Source organism: Periophthalmus magnuspinnatus, chromosome 9, assembly GCF_009829125.3.
Source record: "Periophthalmus magnuspinnatus isolate fPerMag1 chromosome 9, fPerMag1.2.pri, whole genome shotgun sequence".
Classification (NCBI taxonomy): domain Eukaryota; kingdom Metazoa; phylum Chordata; class Actinopteri; order Gobiiformes; family Gobiidae; genus Periophthalmus; species Periophthalmus magnuspinnatus.
In genome coordinates this window covers 31,506,894-31,530,095 of record NC_047134.1, presented here as the reverse complement: position 1 = coordinate 31,530,095, position 23,202 = coordinate 31,506,894, and the positions used below count along the sequence as shown (strand labels likewise).

The window sequence follows — 23,202 nt, the reverse complement described above, 5'->3', positions numbered from 1 at the left end:
GGGACTCCGTTGTTCTCCTGGGGGACTTCAACGCCCATGTGGGTAACGACAGTGACACTTGGAGGGGCGTGATTGGGAGGAATGGCCTCCCTGATCTGAACCCGAGCGGTGTTTTGTTATTGAACTTCTGTGCTAGTCAGTTTGTCCATAACAAACACCATGTTCGAGCACAAGGGTGTCCATCGGTGCACGTGGCACCAGGACACTCTAGGTCGGAGGTCGATGATCGACTTTGTTGTCGTGTCATCTGACCTCCGACCGCGTGTCTTGGACACTCGGGTGAAGAGAGGGGCTGAGCTGTCAACTGATCACCACCTGGTGGTGAGTTGGATCCGCTGGCGGAGGAGGAAGCCGGACAGACCTGGCAGGCCCAAGCGCATTGTGAGGGTCTGCTGGGAACGTCTGGCGGAGCCCTCTGTCAGGGGGGTCTTCAACTCCCACCTCCGGGAGAGCTTCTCCCTGATCCCGGGGGAGGTTGGAGACATGGACTCCGAGTGGGCCATGTTCTCCACCTCTATTGTCGATGCGGCTGCTCGTAGCTGTGGTCGTAAGGTCTGTGGTGCTTGTCGCGGCGATAATCCCCGAACCCGGTGGTGGACACCTGAAGTAAGGGATGCCGTCAAGCTGAAGGAGGAGTCCTATCGAGCCTTGTTGGCTCGTGGGACTCCTGAGGCAGCTGATGAGTACCGGCGGGCCAAGCGTGCCGCGGCTCGGGCAGTCACAGAGGCAAAAACTCGGGGTTGGGAGGAGTTCGGGGAGGCCATGGAGGAGGACTATCGGACGGCCTCAAAGAGATTCTGGCAAACCGTCCGACACCTCAGGAGGGGGAAGCAGTGCTTCACCAACACTGTTTACAGTGCGGGTGGAGAGCTGCTGACCTCGACTGGGGATGTTGTCAGGCGGTGGAAGGAATACTTTGAGGATCAATCCCACTGTCACGTCTTCCGAGGAGGAAGCAGAAACTGGGGACCCAGAGGCGGACTCGTCCATCACCCTGGCTGAAGTCACTGAGGTGGTTGGCAAGCTCCTCGGTGGCAAGGCTCCGGGGGTGGACGAGATCCGTCCTGAGTACCTCAAGTCTCTGGATGTTGTGGGGCTGTCTTGGCTGACACGTCTCTGCAACATCGCGTGGCGGTCGGGGACAGTACCTGTGGAATGGCAGACCGGGGTGGTGGTCCCCCTGCATAAGAAGGGGGACCGGAGGGTGTGTTCCAATTATAGGGGAATCACACTCCTCAGCCTTCCCGGTAAGGTCTATTCCAGGGTACTGGAGAGGAGAATCCGGCCGATAGTCGAACCTCGGATTCAGGAGGAGCAGTGTGGTTTTCGTCCCGGTCGTGGAACACTGGACCAGCTCTATACTCTCCATCGGGTCCTCGAGGGCTCATGGGAGTATGCCCAACCAGTCCACATGTGTTTTGTGGATCTGGAGAAGGCATTCGATTGTGCAGTGCACTCCATTTTCTTCTCTTTTTTTGCGTAGCCGCGGTGCATGATGGGATATAGAAGTGCGTGAAGTGTGCACGGATGCACGCTTCGGTTACGTCCGATCTCCATGGAAACGGTGCAAAGGGAAGGGCAGGTTTTCGGCCGCATTCAGTAGGGTGGGTTGAAATGGGACAGCCCTTGTCGCACCGGAAATTACGTAACTGCCCTTCGAACTGCCCTTCCAATGGTGATTCTAAGGCCAGGTGGGCGAATTGGGACACGGCCGTACAGTAATAAATTCAAGTCTTATTTATATTCGTCAGCAGGGGACACTCTTACTTCACTTTTTTGTCAGCCTGCTCAGAAGCTTCACAGTTGCTGAAAGTGTTAAGAATTAAATCTATATTTGTTGCCCAATCTCCGCCCACAACTTAGTTTCAGGTCTGCTGTCTTCATTTCCTGTTGAGGTCTCTTCACTATTGCAACTTAAGTCCGCCATAGCCCACAATGGCATTTGTCAATTGTCTATAAGCAGCTTTTATTTAGTTTTGACATACAATTTTAGGCTTAAATGTAACACACAATAAGTAGAACATCATTCTAGTATCCTCTTGTAATTCAAAAGCAAAAAACATCAATGTAAAATTAAAGGTAAAAAATTTATCAAAATGATAAAAATTAGGATATATGATGATTAAATGAGTAACATAATAATAAGCATTCATAGCAATTTAGCTTAGCAAATCAATTTCTTTAACAATTCAATCTTCAGCTACTAAAAACATTATAAGCATTATGTCGAATTGCTGCAGTGATAGAGCAAATTTAACAACTTTTCCTAAAGGAGAGACACCAGTGGACCCGTAATAGCAACCCACCTATCGAATTGCCGCAGCAGTAGAGCAACTTTTTTTTATCTTTACCTGAGGGAAAGACACCAGTTGACCTGTTTTGATACCCTATCAAAACCCTTTTACCTCCTGTCGACTTACCGCAGTGGTAGAGCAACTTTACTAACTTTTACCTGAGGGAGAGACACCAGTTGACCCGTATTAGCAACCTATCAAAACCCTTTTACCTCCCAAGGTTGGACCAGGACCAGCCCAGAAAAGTGTAAGAAAGTGTGAAAACCTACCTTACGAAGATCTGGTCTCCTGCGAGTAGATTTATAAACTACTAAACTTTTAGTCTAGCTAAAGGTAGAGGAGATCAGGTGTGGAGACAAAAATGAGGTGTAGTCAGTAAATGTCTTTTTTGTGTTTATTGCCAAGCGAACTTCAACCGAGGGTTCTAAGTCAGGTATGTTCAATGTGACCTGGAACAGTGAGAGATTTTGGCTACTGTCTCAATGGTAGACAGGCGGGTCCCACTTCTAATCCAGACTTGTCAGGTATCGAACTACCTACACCCATTCAGCCGAGGGTACAAATGAGGCACGATTCGATATGGTCCTGGATCTGGTGAGAGACTCTGGCAACTGTCTCAATGGTAGACAGGCGGGTCCCACCTAAACTCCTAGGTTTCCAAGAATCGAAAGGCTCTCACCCAATCGGTGGCAAGCACTTTTGAGGTAACTAATTGGGTGCGAGACGGTATAGTCTCCACGTCAAAAAGACCTCGGGAGATGAGTCAGTGGGTGAGAAACATAAAGTCTCCATGTCAGAGAGATCTCCGTTCGCTTGCAGAATGAGCACAGCTTATATACAGTTACAAGGGGCTTTCCAAATCTCAAGAACCAATCAGTGTTTGACAGTAAGCGTGGCCTGACCACGAGGTACTTCCCCTTTATTACAAATATGGTATGGCCCTGTGCACTCAGTGAACTGTAGAGTTGCACCTGCGCAGATGTGTCTTGAACTTGTCTTAAACTAAACTGAACTTTTGAACTTTGTCTTAACTTCAATTTAGAGCAAATTTAAGCTTTTAATTCAATGTCAGTTATAGCCAGCCCAGTTCATACTGTCAAACATTGATCTTACAATTATCACCTTGTTATTACAAGCATAAGAAAAATTTTAATAAGTATAAAAGTATAAAAAGTATAAAAGTAAAAATAAAACAAAAGGCACTTTGGTTATACGATAATGTACCATTAAATCATTTAGCATCAGATTGCTACTTAAATGCATCATAAAATCAAAACAAGCTATAAATGCAGTCCTAAAGATACAACAAGCAACTTCATAAACTAGCAACATTAGCACATACATAAGGTCCTTTTAGTCAAAACATTCTTTTAATCAAATGAGTAACTTAGGCACCTTTTAATAATCATAATATCATAAGTGTATCAAATAAAAGAATAAAGTTAATCAAATACACATTTAACAGATGAGTCTAAATTTAGCAGGTTGATACAGATAAGTCGGTAAATCAGTCATATTTACTTCATAACTTTAGCATAACATTTTAATAAACTACCTTAAGCATTATTAAAGTAGTGTGACGTCACGTTCACGCATCCTTTGGCGACCCCTGCTGGGATCCTTCAACACTTAGCAAATTGATTTCTTTAACAATTCGATCCTTTTTAGCTACTACATGATATTTTCAAATACTAAAAGCATAATAAGCATTATAAGCAGTGTGGCGTCACATTCATGCACCCTTTGGCGGCCTCTGCTGGTGGGGAGTGAGATCCTTCAACAGTATTGTTCCATAAACTTGTAAAGGTGCAGTTTGTAACTTTTCTGGTGGAAGGTGTGCTTGTTCCTAAAATGGCATGGGTATGTTACACAGTATAGCATTCAACTTATCTAACACTATAGGGACAAGCAGGTGAGTTGTAGGTCACTAAAATTAAAATAAAATAAAAAAGAACAGAAAAGAACAGAAGTTTTTTTCTTTGGTTATTTGTATTGCACTGAAAAATGTAGAAAAATACATTTCCACAAACACCACACTCCTCCTGCTTGGAAAAGGAAATGTTGCTCCTTTGACTATAATCTTCCACAGTATGGTACAAAACTTATTTCTCTCCATGGAGAATTTTCCGAAAATCTGGCTTTAATGTTCTACTTTAATGAAATCATACAAGTGACATTACACCTCCAGACCTTCTTAAAATCTAAATGATTTGCTTTGGATGAAGCAGAGTCATGTAAAATACCCCCTCGTTAAATTATTTTATTTTAACACATTTAGATCACCACGTTACCTTTTATTGTTTTGAAAATGGTATATTGACTGTATTAACATGTAAGTTTCACTTTTCTTTTTGATGCTTTGAGTCTCCCCACCCTTTGCTCTCTGTGGTAAGTCACTCCCCCTTCAGAGCGCTATTAAAACACAAACAGCATGCACACCGCTAATGAAACTACTGTAAATCGCATCAGGTTTGTCAAGTTGCTGTGTACAGTTTTGTATCATATTTTTGTATATTTATGGAGAATGGTCATGTGGGGGCGTGGTTGATGTAGACTTGTGGGAGGAGCATTGCACATAATCTCAACGGTTAATTGTAAGGAGGGTTAGAACAGGGTCCAGGAGAGATTGCTAAATTACTCAAACATGCATGGAAACCTAAAACCTCTACCGTCATGTTTTTGATGAGGAAACAACATTAAAACATGTTACAAAGCTAAGAATTGGTTTGCATAATACCCCCTCTGTAATGAAAAGACATGGCATAATATATTTAATAAGGGTCCAAATGCAATTCTTTGAGTGCAAGTAAATCAACCTAAGGCGTCAGACCCTTCACGAGAAAGCACAAAGCATGATAGGACCTTTCCACTGTACATTTATTTCCAAAAGGCTGCATATACATTTGCAAATTCTACTGTACAGAAAACATCCAAAATGTCCATAGTTATAGATACAATATACCACAAAGCTGCCCGGGCGTTACCAAACATAGAGGTTCAGCACTAGAAAAGCTCTGCAGCCTATTCAATATGATCTTAAATACTTTGTCAACTAATACCTTTTAAATGTATATCGGTATGTTTTATTATTTTTTATTATTAATGGTTTTTTTTTGTTTTTTTTCTCCATATCCATCTGTACAGTACAACATTCAGCATTTACAGTAGTTAAACAAGGCACGCGAATAGTGATGTGGGGGCCATGCGGAGAGCACTCAGAAGCATGGGACCGGACAACTTGAGTGACAGATGGACACACAGTTAAGTGAATGGGGGAAAATACAAAGGCTGGATTGGATCATTGGGAGGGATGCTCAGCTGTGATTGGTAGAGTCAAATATTTGGTATAAGTCTCTAAAATATTTGTGTGTTTCATTTTATTTACGAATTACCTGGGTTATTAAAGCACTTTGAGTGTTTTGAAGGTAGAAAACTGATATATTACAATTTGACCTATTGGATATTTTTAGGGTGCACTATCGCCTCATTTCCATTGGTTCACTTCACAACAGATCGGTACGGCCCACGTGTGTCTCCATTGTCCAAAGAGAACAGTACTGCTCTATTTGAGGGCTCTGAAGTGGTCCCTGGAGGGCACTAGCTCCCAGAGCGGTCTGGGCTGCTTGGGCTCCTGGATCGTTTTTTCTAAAGTGTGGTTAAAACAACCAAAGGAGATGATAAAAGAGAATGTAGACTCAGGTGAAAATGAGATGACAAAAAGCAGATATAAATATAAAATAATTTCTCACCAAATACTGACTTGATGTTGTGATAAACCGGCATATTTCTAGTGATAGCAACTTATATGTTGAGCCAACGTGCTTTGCAAAACAAAGCTAGCATGTTAGATAAAACTGTTTTCTGTTTATCAATGCACAGCACTCATGTATGGATCAAAAATATAATATTTCCAATGCATAATACATCTAATATGAGACAAACCCGATACATTATATAAAGATAGTTTAAAATGTGGAAAAAAGCGGAAGTAGTTTAGCCATGTCTCATTACACCACAAACTTTGAATTACTAAACATCTCTCTCTCTCTGAAATTGGCCTTATTATTAAGAATATAATTCAGGTCTGATTTAGATGTTAATTATCAAAAAAACATGAGTTATGTTTGTGTGACATCAGTGGCTCATGTAGCAGAGCCCTGGAGCCGTAGTCGTGCCCGGGGCATGAAGAGGAGTCATACCAAACAGACCCATGCCATTGTGCCCCCAAGTGAACTGTACCAATGGAAAAGACATAACTTTTCTGGTGGAAAGTCTGACACCTGCTTGTCTCAGTGGAGATGTTATTGCATTGATAGTGCAGACTATATATATTAATGAACATAGTTAACCTGCGAGGTGACGCGTTCCAATTAAGAAGCGAGCATAGGTGCGAAGTTGTTCCTTTGAGGTCTGGTTCCAGTTGACTTCCATTGAAAAAATGGTCACTCGTTTCTCTGTAACTGCTGCTCTAAGACTCGTCTCTCTGGCCTTGAAATGTGCGTATTAACCCGCTCTACATGATCCTGGTAAATCAAGATATGAACATTAATCAGGTGACTTCTTCCCTAAAGTCGTTGTGTACAGCCTTGTTAACACTCACCCATACACTGCTAAACCAGCGGTGCAGGCAGAAAGGAGTGTGTACTTTCAACACCCTCGCTCCTGAATGCCTCTTTGGTTATGATTCTCTGATTTCCAAATATAGTCCCAGGTCGCAGATTAGCCACTATAACAGTCTTGATTGGCTTCATTTGGTTACGACTGAATGCTATGGGTGACTCACACTCACAATTCATTTCTATGATACAGCCCATGGTCCAACGTGGTGATTAGGAGCAGGCCTGTGCAGTAGTGGCCCACACAGTGCCCACAAATGAGTTATATGGTATAATGGTAATAGTTAGAGCCAGCAACATACACTTTCATCTGATAATACATATTTGTTTTTAATTCTTAATTGGGTCTTTGCATAGGGGCAGCTGGCTAGTTCCAATCAGAGAGATAGTTGTCCCGACCATTTCCGCTGTAATGTAATGTCTTTGAGATTTTGGCTGAGTCGTGTTAAAACCAATAAATGGATACTTGACATGAGTCCTATTTTTGTCATTATTACTTTAACTGACTTTCGAAACACTAAAATATCCTGTGACGTAAATGTAACTCTTTTTCCTGAGAAAAATACCATTCTAATTGTTAATAAGATATTCTTTATCATGGGACAGTTACATAATGATTAAACTTGCACTAGAGACATATTAGATCATTTATTAGAATTTTAACATGGAAAACTTATAGTATGTCCAGCAGGGGGACAGGAGAGGTCACACCACAGGGCATGTTAAATGTCTCAAATTAAAGGAGTTGCACAAAAATGTTGTGGTCGTTGAGAAAAGGCTTCCTTACAGTTGTTGTAGCACTAATTTGTTTTTGAAAATAATTTTTGGATTTCACTACAAAGGCGTGTCACATACAGAAAAGGCATTACATCAAAAAACGTCAAGTACCCAAATCCTGACTGTCTTTACAAAGGTACGGCTTTGTGTCTGGGCTAATGCTAATGCTGATTTCAGAGCCTAATAAATATTTAAATAACGCCACTGACTAAAAAAATCTACACTGCATCTACAAATAATTAGGTGGTCTTTACTACAAAAACGTAGTTATTTTAGATCGAATGCTTTAATAGAAAGCAGCATTAGCATTGACACACAAAGACCACCTTTCTAAAAGCAGAAGTCCTCCAGTGAAGTTTTCCTCACATCTGTAAAGTGACATCCCCTCACAGCTCTCTGTCCTCTGGCTGAGCTGTCAGGATTCAGTGATTTTAGCACGGCAAAGACCTCATAGAGATTACATTATAGTGGAAATGGCTTTGTCGACCCTCCCGCTGACTGGAAGTAGCCAGCTCCCGTTGTGCACAGAGCCAGTTGGCCCAAACACTGAAACCACCAATCACAGCTTCTCTTTCCTCATGACAGAGTGTAGCCTCAACCAAAGCAGTCTGTTTATTAGATACACAGCCAAAATATAAGTGAGTACAGAGTAATGCAAAACAAGCACCGCTAAGCATTACACAAGCACACTTCTCCATTTTCACTCTTTGCTTTGCAGGAAAAAATAAAATATATTCACAAAAAATATTCAAAATCGGAAAAGTTTACATGACAAAAACAGGATTTGGTATAGTAAAAATATAATTGAAAATCGTGTAAATTTCTTTCCCACCAAACCAACTCTAAATGCTGAAATAGTGTTAATTCATTTGTAAAAAAAAAAAAAAAAGCATTTGTATGAATTATAGCAAACTTTGAAAGGCATGTACACGTTATGCAATCACAGTTGTTTCATTTGGTTGCTATGAAATTAACAGTTAAGCTACTGTTCCATGACAAAGTGAAATTTGAATGGCACAATATTTCTTACACTTAAAAGAGAATAAATTAAAGATCTAAAAAGTATATTTTCCCCTTTCATTTAACCTCTGTCATTCATAAAGTTTAATTCAAGAAAAGAGTAACATATATGGGGTGTGTGGCAGAGTGGTTGGCCACAGTGTGACCAATACGGAACAAAATCAAAGTAATATTTTTAGTTTTGGAAATGTCTTTTTTACCCCAAAACAAGCCGATAGTTACACATGTATTAAGTTAAGGGTTAATTTGATATAATTTTCAAATACAGTTTTCAATGTGGCATTTCTGACATTAAGTGAAAGGATTTTATTATTATTATTACACAGATTACCAATTTGTTATCAGAAACGCAGAAAAAGATAATTCATGTATTAATTTGCTGTTTGTCAAAAATGTTTACTGCTTGAGCTTTAAAAATACCCCATAGCGTTCATGTATTTTGCATTTAACTCCAATAAAATTAAACTCGCACCACGTGACATTTCTGGTGGATGTTCTGCCCCCTGCTTGTTTCTACGGACATGTATTCGCTTTGTCTGGAATATTCCACAGTATGAAATTAAACTCCATCTTCACGGACACCACCAGTGCCCCAGTGTGGCTCCACCAGGCCAAGGTAGAAGTTAGATCTGTGGAGAGGTCAGGTTTTCAGTGTATTTTATAGCAAACACCTGCAATTGAATGAATGCTACATAGTTTTAGCGCAAACTAGGTCAATTTGCAGCTCAAAAAACTGTCTATGCTGTAGTTTCTCATACTATGTGACATGAAACAAGGTTGCCCCGGTTACAGCCAGGTGATTATAGACACCTGGTCGCAGAGGCGGAGTTTAAAATGTGGATACTGTTCATAATATGTCCAGTATGTCCCCCCTCACGCTCCCCTTTAGTCCTCCAGGTACTGCCCAGTTTAGCGGCTCTATTTGAAATATGGTTGTGTGAAGAGTTTAGGTGTTTAGTCCCACTTTAATGCCATACTGCTGAACATTCCAGGCAACAATTAAATAAATAAATGTCTGTGTATCCCAGCTCTATTACTGCCACTGTTCCCTCATAGACCTGCACTGCTCAGTTTTGAAATATATAACGATTGGCCACCCACAATACTGAACAGGAAAAAACATCAGCTAAGCATTGCGTCTCTTTTAATCTCAAATGTTAAACAAAAAAATTCACAATATGTAGGGACTAGCAGCTTTCTTTTCAAAAATCAAAGCCTTAGCATAAAAAACATTAAACAAATGATACAACACAGTACTGGTATAATTGCATAAGAGGGCATTTTGAGAGTGGATAGATCGACGTGAAATTGGAAAAAAAAAAGAGGCACACGATAATAACTGTCCTCCTTATCCAGTGTGGAATGTCTTAAAATCAAATTCTACCAACTTAGAGTAAGGTACACATCAAGGACTGAGAATCAAAAGGCTGTAAATGACTCCTAGAACTTACTTTGATCAAATATATTTGTCTTTAAATTTCATTTTTTACAAAGATGGAAAATAACAATTATCCAATCATCACGTGCAAAGAAGCTAAAGACCCTGTGCCTGATTTTTCCCATGTAATTGAGCAAAAATTGTCTTACCCCAGTACAATATTTATCGTATAAGCAGCTCCTGAGGCCAAAATAAGTCCGCTGTGTACCGTCTTCATCTAATTAGAAAGCATTTTACTGTCCGATAATCAGGAAGTGCGTGTTAGCATGCTAGTTGTTATTAGTTTTACCATCACGACATTTTTTTTTAAGTGAAAGTCAGGTACAACGCCTTTAAGAATATACAACTAAATATATTTTAGTATTAGTAATATATCAGAGTCAAAAGTGAAATGGCTGCCTTTATATCTCTGACATGTGTCAAAGTCTAGGCCTGAGGGCCAAATACGGCCCGCCACGTCATTTTATGTGGCCTGCGATAAGGTAAATTAAATGTATGACTGTCTTAAAATGTCAGTTTATCAGGAGATACGCAGTTACACAGTCATATTTTTTACATCTATGCAAATTTGAGGGCAACATTTTGCTGATGTGGCCCTGATGTGGTGAAATTGAGTTTGCAACTAATACACAACATTTTTGGAAAGTAAAAAAAATTAAAAATAAATAAATACAACAATTGCTTTGAAAATACTAGGTTGAAAGACATAATTTAATTTTTTTTATCAATATAAAATTTTTGTGATATTTTGGCAAAACGTCATTTACATCTTTTTGATTCCCAGCCTTTGAAATTATTATATAACATAGAAAGAAAAGAAAATGTGACGAAATTGTCCAAGTAAAATGGTCACACACATTTCTGATTGGTCTTTTATTTTCAGGGGGCGGGTCTTGCGATGCCCTTTACGGCTCAGCTCCACCTCTGATTGGTCAACTCACTGGCTCCAATCATCCAATCATGGGCCATTTCCCCACCCCACTGTTCCCGGAAGGTCGTCTTTAGACCCTCCTTAGTCCTGGTTTGGAGATTAGTATGGTCATTTTCATATGGTTATAGTCTTATCCGGTATATTCCGACGCTTGCTCCTCCATTTCATGCGTGTCGAGTTGGGCTATTCGACACAAACTTCCGGTGTCTATGTGGTTACAGTCCGATTCTTCCTGGCGGTGTTCCTTGTTGTTGGTTTTGGTGTTGTGGATTTTGCCGATTTCTTCCAGAGCGCTGGCAAGAGAGTCCAGATCTGCGCTGTCCTGGTGCCGGGCCTCCCAAAGACTTAGGATGACCGCGGATGGGCTTGACTGCTTTGCAAAGTAACCAAGATTTCTGCAAAGAAAAAAAAAGTGAGATAATTCTATGTTATAACTTGTACAATGCCAGTCAAAGTTTCTCATTCAGTGTCATTTTCTTTATGTTCAGTACTTTCTATGTTTTATATACATACAGAAGACATCAAATAAATGAAGCAACATATAAGGAAAAAAAAAAGTCTCCTTTTCACTTCACATATGCCTTTTCAGGGTTTCAAGTTTTCAGTTATTTTGAGTTCGTTTTTTTTTTTCTGTGTGTTCATTCATAGTTTTGATGCTTTCAGGGAGGATCTACAATGTAAATGGTCATGAAAATAAAGAAAACTAGAACTGCAAATAGTGATAGTAGTGAAGGGCCCTGGCAACCGTTGTGACCGTGTAAGGATGTGCTTCAGAGTCTGTCAACCCTGGCTTAACATTTGATTAATAATTGCCACTGTCACACTGGAAATAACTGTTTCCATCCCATTTTTAACTTAAGTCCAGGTCATCAAAATACGTAAATGCTACAGTGGGTCTGTTTAAATCTGATGATGTTTGCAAAATGGATGTTTCTTTAAGAGGTTTGCCATGACCACATCCTTACTTATGTAAGTTCTTTTAACAACCTTTGATCCCAGATATGTCCTGATGATGCCACTTAATGTCTATACATTATTGTTAATCAGAATCAGAAGACTTTTATTGCCATAGTCTGTGAACACAGTTCACAAACTAGGAACTTGCTTCGGTGAAAAAGTGCAACATAAACACACTGAATAAATAACTGATATAAATAACTGCCTGACCTTTGCAATTTTTCTCAAAAAGTTACAGATGCCATAGGGCTCTCATATGAGAGTTGCTGACATACATACATACATGTGCTTGGGCCCTAAAGATGCACTATGTGACTTTTCTGGAGAGAAGTCATTCACTTGTCTCCACGAATCTTATTGCTTAAGGTACACAACCTTGTTCCCATAGAGAAATTTGTCTTCTTCATATAAACTCCCCCAGAAACGTCCAGTGGCCTGGGAGTCAAACCCGGAAACCTTTTTGCATGTTATAATGAAAGAATTTTCTTTGAATGTGATTTCTGTAGTGTTATTCAACACTCAAAGACACTTTACAGTGCATTATTCATTCACCCCACATGGTAAGTGAGGCTGCCAATTTGTGTCATTGGCTCTACTGACCACCAACACTCACACATACACCACATTCATACTGGGCAAGGAGGGTGTAAGTGCCTTGCCAAAGGACACAATTTTTGCCACTGACGCCCCACTGTGGCACCTGGTATTCCTAGTGGTCTGCCAAGTACTAACCATAAAATACTGAGACTACATAATTTTTTGTTATGAATGTTTAAGAATTAATTGCACCTTTTTTCTTTCTGTCAAAATAAATAATACTATATTTAACAGTAGAAAAGGCTTGTGTTTTTCCAAACTGTTATTTTGACCTAAAACTGCAATACACTGATATGGCCACTGGAGGGAAGTGTTGTACCATTTTTGATGCAACCTCAACATAATCCACAGGACACAAAGGGAGACATCAGATACACTGGTTACAACACAGTCTAAACAAATATTATGTGAATATAATTTTATATTGGATCCACGACTGAATCAAAAGGGACAGGTAAAAAAAAAAGTTAAAACAATATCTTTTTTGTGTTTTACATTCACATTTATATTATGTTTAAAACTGCTAAACAAATGGACAGAGAGAGAGAGAGAGAGAGAGAGACCATGATGTACTTACACATTAAGTATAAGAATAAAGTTGTACAATATAATGCATTCAAGGTAATACTGAAATCAGTATATTAAAGGTCCTATATTACACAAAATTGACTTGTGAGCTTTAAGCAATGTTAGAATCTTGTTATCTCATTTACACATGCTAAATAGTAACCTTATTATTAGTCTGCCAACATCTCTAAAGCTTAAAATGCTCTGTTCCACCTTGAGATGCTATGAAGTGATAGTTTTCAAGTTAACAGAAACTTTTAATCTCTTGTTCAGTAGAAATTGGTAATTCCAGGGCTGAAATGATCCAAATGATTCTAGTGAAGGTGGATGGAGTTTAAAAACACAGTGGAGCACTTCCTGCATTACCACATGCTGACATCACAAGGTGGAACAGAGTGTTTTCTGTCTAAGAGAAGAACCTAAATTTGCAGGGTTTGTGTGTTAAACATGTGTGAATGAAACAAAACACAACTCTGAGGCCTCTGATGAGAAAACAACATTATAACATAGATCAGAAAAAAGAGTAATATGGGCTCTTTAAAGATTGTCTAAAATAAAATAAAAATCCCAAGTTGAATCCACATTTGAATGATTATTCAGCTTTATTTAGCATATCTTTAGGGGCAAATAGTTGAAAAATATTTGTTGTAAATGTTTTTTTAATCAATTTGAGCAGTTTTGTTGAATTGCTAAACTATATGTGTGGGCGGCGCTCTGTTTTGCTTAAGGCACTTTGAATGTTAAGTTAAACTAAAAGTAAAATGTAAATTCGTTTTTACTTCCTGATCTGATGAGACATGGTAGAGTTGTCAGGAATAAAGGATCGGTGTGTCGTATATATGTGCATTGACCAACCCACAGTGCATACTTTAAATCACTTAGTATGATACTTTTTTTTTTTTTTCTGTATACATTGTACATTTTTATTAACATTGAGCCACAGACAATGTAACTATATGAAACCAGCATGAATAAGAAACAAAGAAAAGAAAGACAAAATATCTACCTCTTGTGAACAAAGCCAAACACTTTGCTTATTAGCAAATATGTATTCTTTTTTCTTTTTTTTGGACCAAAATTGATTGAAATGAACAAATAGAGAAAATAAAGTAATTAATAAACTAATTAATTAATTAATTAATTAATTAAAATAAACATAAATAAATAAAATAAAAAACACTTAAATAAAAAAAAAACAACACCATAAAAATTACTTCATTATAACTAACCAAGGCCATGACTGCTCTCGCCTCCTGGTGGTGGAGGTCTGCGCCTGCACATTCACCAGTCCAGGTGCAGCAAGTAAATAAAGGAAATTAATGAAAAAAAAAAAAAATAGCCACCTCATGTAAACCACTTCAACCAACCACTTCACTCATTAGCAAAGTGCAATTACTTAAAAAAAAATTGAGTCTGAAATCAGGAAGAATTAAATAAATAAATAGTAAGTATTCACCTCATGTAAACTCTACCAACCACTTCTCTCAATAGCACACAGTTTATTTTGTTTGACTGACCATACAAAAAATAAATAAAAATGTATATATAAACTTATCCACCTCATTTAAACCCCACCAACCACCTCTCCCTCACCACCAACCACCTCTCCCTCTCCACCAACCACCTCTCCCTCACCACCAACCACCTCTCCCTCTCCACCAACCACCTCTCCCTCACCACCAACCACCTCTCCCTCATTAACACACATAACATGTCCGTGGCCCTGACTGCCCTCGCCCCCTGGTGGTGGTCGCCCGCTCCTGCATACTGACCGGTCGAGGTGCAGCTTGCGGGCGAGCAGCTGCCAGTCGTTGCCCGTAGCGTTGGCAGTGTCGAAGGTGGCGCAGATCCTCTGGTGGATGGAGGGGGGGATCCGGAAGGCGCGTGGCCCGCTCTGTGTGGTCACCGTGCAGTCCGTCTGGGTGAAGAATGGCAAGGGCTCCTTCTCACACTGGAAGAGAGAGAATAGAGGAAAAAAAAGAAAGAAAAATGAGTCAGGGTTGGAAGAAGAGAGAAACGACGAGGGAAAGAGCAGGCAGAAGTTTGTACTTGTGGAGTAACTTAGTGAGATTGAAGTAAAGGGGATGTCAAAAGTACTGAATCTATTCCTTAGTATTGAAATCGAGTTGAAATTTTAGTTGAAATGAAAGCGTCAAGAGAAGAACATAGAGTTGGAAGGATGAAGAGAATGCAAGATATATGCAGAGATTTAAAACTGAGAGCAAGAATAAGCGGATGGCAGGTAAAGGGGCACAGTGTAACTTTTCTGGAGGAGTCAGGGTCAGGAGGAAAGAGAGAGAGAGAGAGAGAGAGATGAGAAGGCAGAAGTTTGTGTGTGCAGAGTAAAAGAAAAAGGGAGAGGAGAGACAGAAGGAAATAAAGAAGAGAGATGGAAGGATATAAGGGGACACAAACAAGTCAGTCATTTGGAAGAGAGAGAAGGGAGGGGGGTGTTAAAATGAGAGTGTCGAGAAAGGAAAAGTTCGAGGAAACAGATATGAAAATTGAGAGCAAGGGAAGAGGATGCAGAAAGTTAAAATAAGATGATAGAACGATAATTAAAGATGCACTGCGAAACTTTTTCTGGAGGGGTGTAGGTGATCCTGCTTATAGACAAAAGGTATATACGTAAAATTATACGTAAAATATAGAACAAAACAGACAATAAAAAAGAGCAGTGAGTACCCGATTGTTCAGTTGTTATTTTAATATTTATTATGCCTCATTAGTAGCATTGAAAAAAAACAAAAAACAAAACAAAAAACCCATCTTTCTAGGCTAGTGTTGTCACGATACTAAAATGTCAAACCTTATTTCGATACAACGGCATAGACTCAATACTCAATACTACAATGCTACTAAAAACACGTTGTTTTTAGACAATATAATGCAATTTTCAACACTAAAAATTATATTCCCATGTGGTCTTATATCTGTGTAATCCAGTCGTCCAGGTAGGTTCCATAGCAGTCCATGGAGTATACTGGTCTATGTGTCTTATACGTCTTCTGATACAGCTCAAGGTCATTCTAAAGCGATTCAGGAAAGGTTCTGCCTGCATTTCTGCCCTGTGAATGTGACAAATGAGTATCAAGTTTCAATACTAGCTTAAGTATCGATTAGAATAGGGACGTCAAACGTATTGAAAATCAGATACTAAACGCATCAGTGTCCTCCAGTGAAGTGTCGTCACTGATATCCACCCACAACTCATTGTCCACTGCTTCATCTTTAAGTACTGGGTAATTTTAGCCCGAACTGGCAAAAACCTCAGAGTTATAATTAGACAGCAAGTGGTGACGCTAACAGTGAGAGCGCCGTTCACCGTTGTCCAGTACTTACACCAGATGACTCAACAGTGGCACGACCGGGACTAAACCAAGACCAACCACTTCTGAAACAAGAAAACTATCTTTAATGAAACTAAACTAGATTTCAAACAGCAAATTACCAATTACCGCTGGCCCGCTCACCGCACTTTTAGAACCATTGAAATAGCACATAATAGCGTGGGGAGCGCAGTGTTAGTAATACCCATTATTTAGTCTGTGCAATGGCCGACCGCCTTCTGCAGCCAATAGCCCCCTTGTATCTGTGAATGCTGTTTACTGTCTGTGACCATTCCACTCAATATATATTTATGGCACCGCGGTTCCGCCACATAACATCTGAGTACAGCCGATAAATACAGCAATAATGTGAGCACAAAGAGAGGGACATTCGAGAATCTCCATAGTTTAAAGTGCCTATGACAGGTTTTCAAGTTTTTTTTTCTAATTCATACTTGGTTTAGTGGGATAGTATTTGTGGTAAATATTTATCATAGTTTTATGTTTGTTAAGTGGCAGTTTGTGGAAAAGAGTTGGGAAGAAAAGTACAAAAAATTCAGGAAGTAAAGGTGAGTTCTAAAACGGAATATTTCTACCTATGTCGTCAATTCCAAAAATTAATTAAATCCAAAATGCACTAAAGCACTTAATTAAAAGTCTTATAACAGAAATGTAAATGCTGTAACCTAATTTGATTCTTTTAATAAACCAAAAGCTCAGGGAGTTTGTGTGTTTGCTCAGACTCGTGAAAAATTAGAAGGAACATTGAGTGAGTGTTCTGATGTGATGAGGAATAACCATTTTGAGCTAATAAAGGGTTACTCAAACATGTGTGAATGAATCAAAACACAACTCCAGGTATGTTCTTGAGGAGGTAACAACATTAGAACATTAGACAGTGATCATATTGTTTTGCCTGGTTGCGTACATTAGCTCTGTGATTGGTTGAAGTTGACAGCTCGGTGACAATCATGGTCCAAGCGTCCAATCCTGTGAGTTTATCTTTACTTTGCACAGCCTGTGTACACTGCAGCTTAGACGTCTGAGCCCTTACATAATGTTTGCTCAAAACACACCCACAGTTACTCACGCAGGCATTTCTCTGTTTGGGAGGAGGAAATAAAGACAATTTAAGAGCCAGTGCAGACTATTAGTGTAGTTTTGTAAGTTTTGCCCTGGGACTAACTCTTCATTTGCCTGGGATCCAGAACACGCACTTCCTCAGTATTTTATTAAGATCTGAGTCTAGTCACTGATGAATCTTCTGCCTGAGATCAGATGGGTGTGATTGACAGGTGGATTAGCCAATCAGGGACACACAGGGTACATCTGTATCAAAACAAATATGGCTGCTCATGAGGAAAAAAGATACAAAAAATATCATGAGACTAAAAAACATGGTGGATTTCTGCAGAATCAAAGAGTGTGAACCACTAATCTTTATTTTGTTCAAAATGAGAGCTGACCAATGTTTGAGGGGAAAAAAAAAGAAATCTGATTGGACGATTGTGTTCAAGATGCAGTGGAGGAAAAGGTGACCAGACTGACAAACTGTATCGCATAAGCTGTACTCTTACTGTCATATACTCAAATAAACTTAAGCACTATACAACACTAATGAACATGTCTTTTATTAAGTTTTTTAAGTTTTAAACATACACTGTGTAACTTTTTCTGATGGAAAGTCCTTCACCTGCTTGTCACCATGGAGATATGGCTGCTATGTCTGGAATGTTTCACAGTAGAGCATGAAAGATATCTAGCAATTATTCAATTACAAGTGTTTTCTATTGCTCAAAAATCATCCAACAGAAACATATATTATTTTCTGAGGGGGCTTGCCTCTCCACAGATCTCCTAACGCTAACCCTCTCCTGCTTGGTCTCCAAGGTGCTGCTGGATAAATTTAATTCCATAACTGTCAACATCATAACAGCTCCATGGAGACAAGTGAGCGCTGCCACCAGGTCGGGTTACAGATGTGGTGTTTACCCGAAAAGCTCCTGAATGCATCTTTAAAGGTCCTATATTATGCAAAACTCTAAACTTTAAGTCATGTTATAATATTGTTACTGCCTCAAAAACATACCTGTAGTTGTGTTTTTTTCATTCACACATGTTTGAGTAATCTTTTATTATTAGTCTGTAACATCTCCAAAACTCAAAATGCTCTGTTCCACCTTGTGATGTCATGAAGTGGTAGTTTTCAAGTTAACAGCTACATTTTACAGTTAGTTCAGTAGAAATGGCTGAAATTATCCAAATACTGCCAGTGAAAGTGTATGGAGTTAATGTTTATGATGAAAACACAACATTATAACATAGATTAAAAAATAGCATAATATGGGCCCTCGTCTATATTATTTGTTCAGTCCCTCATTCTCGTAGTAAATCACCTCCGAACACCAAAGTGGAAGAAGTGTCTTGCCCAAGGACACCAAAATATCACAAGCATATTATCTCAAACACATTTTAATTTCCCCCAAACAGCAGATGTATTTGAATGCATTGTTGTGTGTGTGTGAGTCTATCCAGTGCCTTATGTATCTAACATATGCTTTAATGCACGCCTCCTGTTTATAGCCCATATGTACAGCAGGATGTGGGTGTCAGGAGCCAATTTACACCTGTTCCATTTCTCTGCGGTATATCCATCTCGGTTTTATCTTTGAAATACATTATCATCAGTGCACAGTTTGTCAACCTCACCTATTCGTCATATTCTATTTAAATGACTTTATTCCATACCCACGTGTGACATGTCTCCACTTTCCAACGAACGACTTAGATGTGATGATGCCTACGCCTGGGAACAAGGCTGTGTTGACAGGGCTAGTTGAATGAATGAATTAATTAATATTGTTTATTTGAGCAGGCATAATAAAAAAACAAAACAGTGTATGTCCAAATCCAAATTTTGCACAATGCTCAAAAGGAGTAATCAGAAGTATAGTACTTGTGAGAGCTTACCCCCCATATTTAACTAAATCACACAATTAAGATGTTTTTAAATATATTTAATCTGTACAGTCGTTTGAAATTTACTAGAGAGATACTACATTTTAAGCTTTCTTCCAGATCAACTCCACGTCGGGTAATGAACATACTTTTTAGGGTAGTGCGCACACACTGTTTAAGATTCATTTGTCCCCTCAAATTGTATTTATTATCTCTAATTTGAAACATGCCTTGGATATTATTTGGGAGAAGATTGTACCGTGCTTTATATACAATTTGTAGAGTTTTGAATTTGATTAGATCTTCAAATTTAATTATTTTTGACTTAAGAAACAGAGGGTTTGTAAGTTCCCTGTACCCAGCATTATGAATTATCCGCATCGCCTTTTTCTGAAGAATGGATATAATATTAATATTTGTTTTATAAGTATTTCCCCACACCTCTATACAGTAGTTAAGAGAAGGCAAAGTTAAGGTACAATATACAGTATAAATAAGTGCTCTTTCATCCAGCAATCATTTAGATTTCCTCATAATTGCGATGGATTTAGCTATCTTGTTTTTTTACTGCAGTTAATTGAGGCTTCCAGCAAAGTTTATGGTCAAAAATAACTCCAAGGAAATTATGTTCACTCACACATTCAATGATTTCATTATTTATAGTCACCTTGAGTTCAGTGTCAATTTTTTTGTTACCTGTTACCATGAATTTAGTTTTTTTCAGATTTAGCGACAATTTATTACAGTCAAACCATTCTTTTAATTTATTCATTTCCCTGGAGACCTCTTCCATCAACTGTTGCAGGTTTTTTCCAGAGCACAGAATTGTAGTATCATCGGCAAAGAGCACCAATTTAAGCTTTTTGGAGATCGAACACAGGTCATTTATATATAGTAGGAAGAGAATTGGGCCAAGTATAGAACCCTGAGGCACACCGCAAGTGATGTGCCTCAGAGTGGAAGTAGTAGTTTATGGATTAAAATCGAGTGATCAATCGTATCAAATGCCTTTTTTAGGTCAAATAAAAAGCTGTTCGCCATATCAAGTGACTGACTTGTATAGACTGTATAAAAAAGTGGACTATGTACATTTATATATACAGTTCAATTCAATTCAATTTAACAGTCTATGGTTAAGACCAATCCAGATTTTTATAGCTGACCATGAGCACGTGTCTTCTTTACTATAGATTTGTGATACACTGACACAAACTCTGAACCATTTATTGCACTTTATTAACTAAAAGCTAGCTTATTTTGGTCACACAACGCTGTATTTTTGTCTTGATGTGGCCGATTGTTCAGAGCATCTCTACTTAATATATTTCTTCTATAAAATATGATCTGACATAGTAAAATAGTAAACTTTCCTGTAGTACAGAAAAATATATATACAGTGCCAGTCAAACTTTTGGACACACCATCTCATTCAATATTTTTTTTTTGCTTTATTTCCACTCTTTTCTGCAGTTTTATATACATACAGACATCAAATATATAAAGTGAGATATATGGAATTGTGTAGTAAAGACAAAGTTAAACAATACTAAATGTTTTTCGACAAAGCAAATGGTGGCTACTTTGAGGATTTGAACATAAAATATATTTGTTTTTTTGTTTTTTTTGTACTTTTTTCTTTGCTACATAACTCCATATATGTTATTTCATATATTTGATGTCTACTGTCTGTATATAAAATGTAGAGAGTAGTAAAACAGAAAAAAAACATCTGAAAAAACCCTGAATGAGAGTGTGTGTCCAAACTTTTGCCTGGTAGTGTATAGAGGTTGCTTCTAAATGTGTGATATAAACAACCTACATTTTAAACTACAACCACCATATATCATTGAGTTGTCCTCTTTCTGTGTCCACTCTGCAGCAAGGTTACCCAGAAGGTCAACACAGAAGAGACTACACCCCCGTCCCCTCCCCTCCCTCCATTCCTTGCTCTCACCTCTGCCACGGCTGTGTAGACCTGCAGTATCTGCTCGTGACCTTTGACCTGCCTGACGCTGATTTTGCAGGAGAGCTGTGCAGTGGCCGGGCTGAATCTCTCCAGGGAGAAGGCACAGTGCAGGGGGGACTGGTTACTGCACCACACTTGGGAGAAGGAGAATTCCTAAAAAAAGAAACAAAGAAAAAGAGGGCTGTCAGTTGTCTTAACGAATCAGCAAAAGCACGCTGTTAACGAGTGGGTTCTATGGAACATTTAGTGCTAATGCTTGAGGTAAAAGCATAGACTGTATATAGAAATGGACGTAGCTAATGCACGAGCTGCTGCTTTCCAAATAGGAAGTGAGCATGGGTGCGCTTCAGGGTTCACCGACTCCAGCTCCAATTCACTTTCTAATGAAAAACTGTCACCCATCTCTCCGTAACTGCTGCTGTAAGGCTCGTCATTTTTGGTCTTAAAATGTTCGTATGAATCCGCTCTACATGATCCCAGTATTTTTTATTTCGCTATTGTGTCCATAAATCAAGATACGAATGTTAATAACAAATAAATCAGGCCCCTTCTTTTCCCGAGGTTGCTTCCACTAAGATTAGCAACAGGTTTGATTGACAGTGTTGCTAAGCGTCCACTCCCTGCTAGACCAGCGGCGAAGGCGGGAAGGGGGCGTTTCCTTCAACAGCCTCGCTCTGGACTAGCTTTTTGGTTGCTATGATACTCGCGGTCGGAATTCCAAATACGAAACTCAGCTCCAAATTGGCCCCTAAAACTGCTAGCCTGGATGAGCTTCATTTGACTGGAGCCAAATGCTATGGGTGACGTCACACTCACTTAGTCCACTTCTTTATACAGTCTATGGGTAAAAGCTACGCGAGATATAATCATGTAGAAATACTGCTGTAAGATAAATCACAATCAAATAAAAATCACAATTTGAATCAAAATCAGAATTTGAATGGACGTAATTAGCAAATCACAAAGGCTGTAATGTTTTAAGCACAATAATTTTCTCCAAAACAACAAAATCTTCTGTCTTACTCTCCATAAAAGACTGCTAAGCCTGTAGTTTGGACCTGTACAAACATGCTGTGAAATTCTAATATTAATTTGTCAGTTTATTTCAGCATTTTTGTCAATTCTTCTGGGCACATTTGAATTATGACAAATTGTAAAATCTAATCTTTGTCTATCTAATAATATTTGTCAGAAAGGCATGAAAACTCAAAAGCCCCGCCCACTTTGATGCCTGTTGTGGTTCTGCTAAATTTTGCATTGATTTTTTTTTATTGACATTGTAAAAACAGATTTTTTTCATTTCAAAAACAAAACACAACTAAAACATATAATCTGGCTAAATATTGTAATAACATAATAACATAATAACATAATGACATAATGACATAATAACATAATTGAAAAAAAAAGAAGAGAAAACAATTATATTGATCGGTTACCAAATAGTTGATCAGTCCTGAACAATAGCTTTCAAATTAGGCTTTGGAAAGAATTAATGGGACAATTATTTCTGGAACAAAGTGGTGGGTAGTCACTGTTGAGGTTCATTGAGTACTAGTCGTAAATAGTGCAGAGTAATGGTCATGTATAAAATAAGTTAGGATTATAAAACAATTACAAAACTTAATCACGATCTTTAGTGCTTCAGTTTAAAATGGAACTAAACACAAAATCAACGTTTTTGCTACTTAACTGTGTTTATGGTGTTTGATAGCATCGTCTACTGTTAGTCCTTTTTGGTCATTTTAGTGC

At 38.7% G+C, this 23,202-nt stretch overlaps 2 protein-coding genes across 2 annotated transcripts in view; both read right to left on the bottom strand.

The window, feature by feature from the left end:
* The window catches only part of loxl2b (lysyl oxidase-like 2b), a 123,061-nt gene that overhangs the window by 79,551 nt on the left and 20,308 nt on the right, over positions 1–23,202 (bottom strand). The window lies entirely within an intron of this gene.
* The window catches only part of unc5db (unc-5 netrin receptor Db), a 195,228-nt gene continuing 183,116 nt past the window's right edge, over positions 11,091–23,202 (bottom strand). The window contains exons 15-17 of the mRNA XM_055224249.1: positions 21,439–21,603; positions 14,970–15,148; positions 11,091–11,471 (exon numbers count right to left, since the gene is read on the bottom strand). Of these exons, the coding sequence (XP_055080224.1) occupies positions 11,207–11,471; positions 14,970–15,148; positions 21,439–21,603 (609 nt within the window). The 3' untranslated portion in view covers positions 11,091–11,206. The remainder of the gene's footprint in view (positions 11,472–14,969; positions 15,149–21,438; positions 21,604–23,202) is intronic.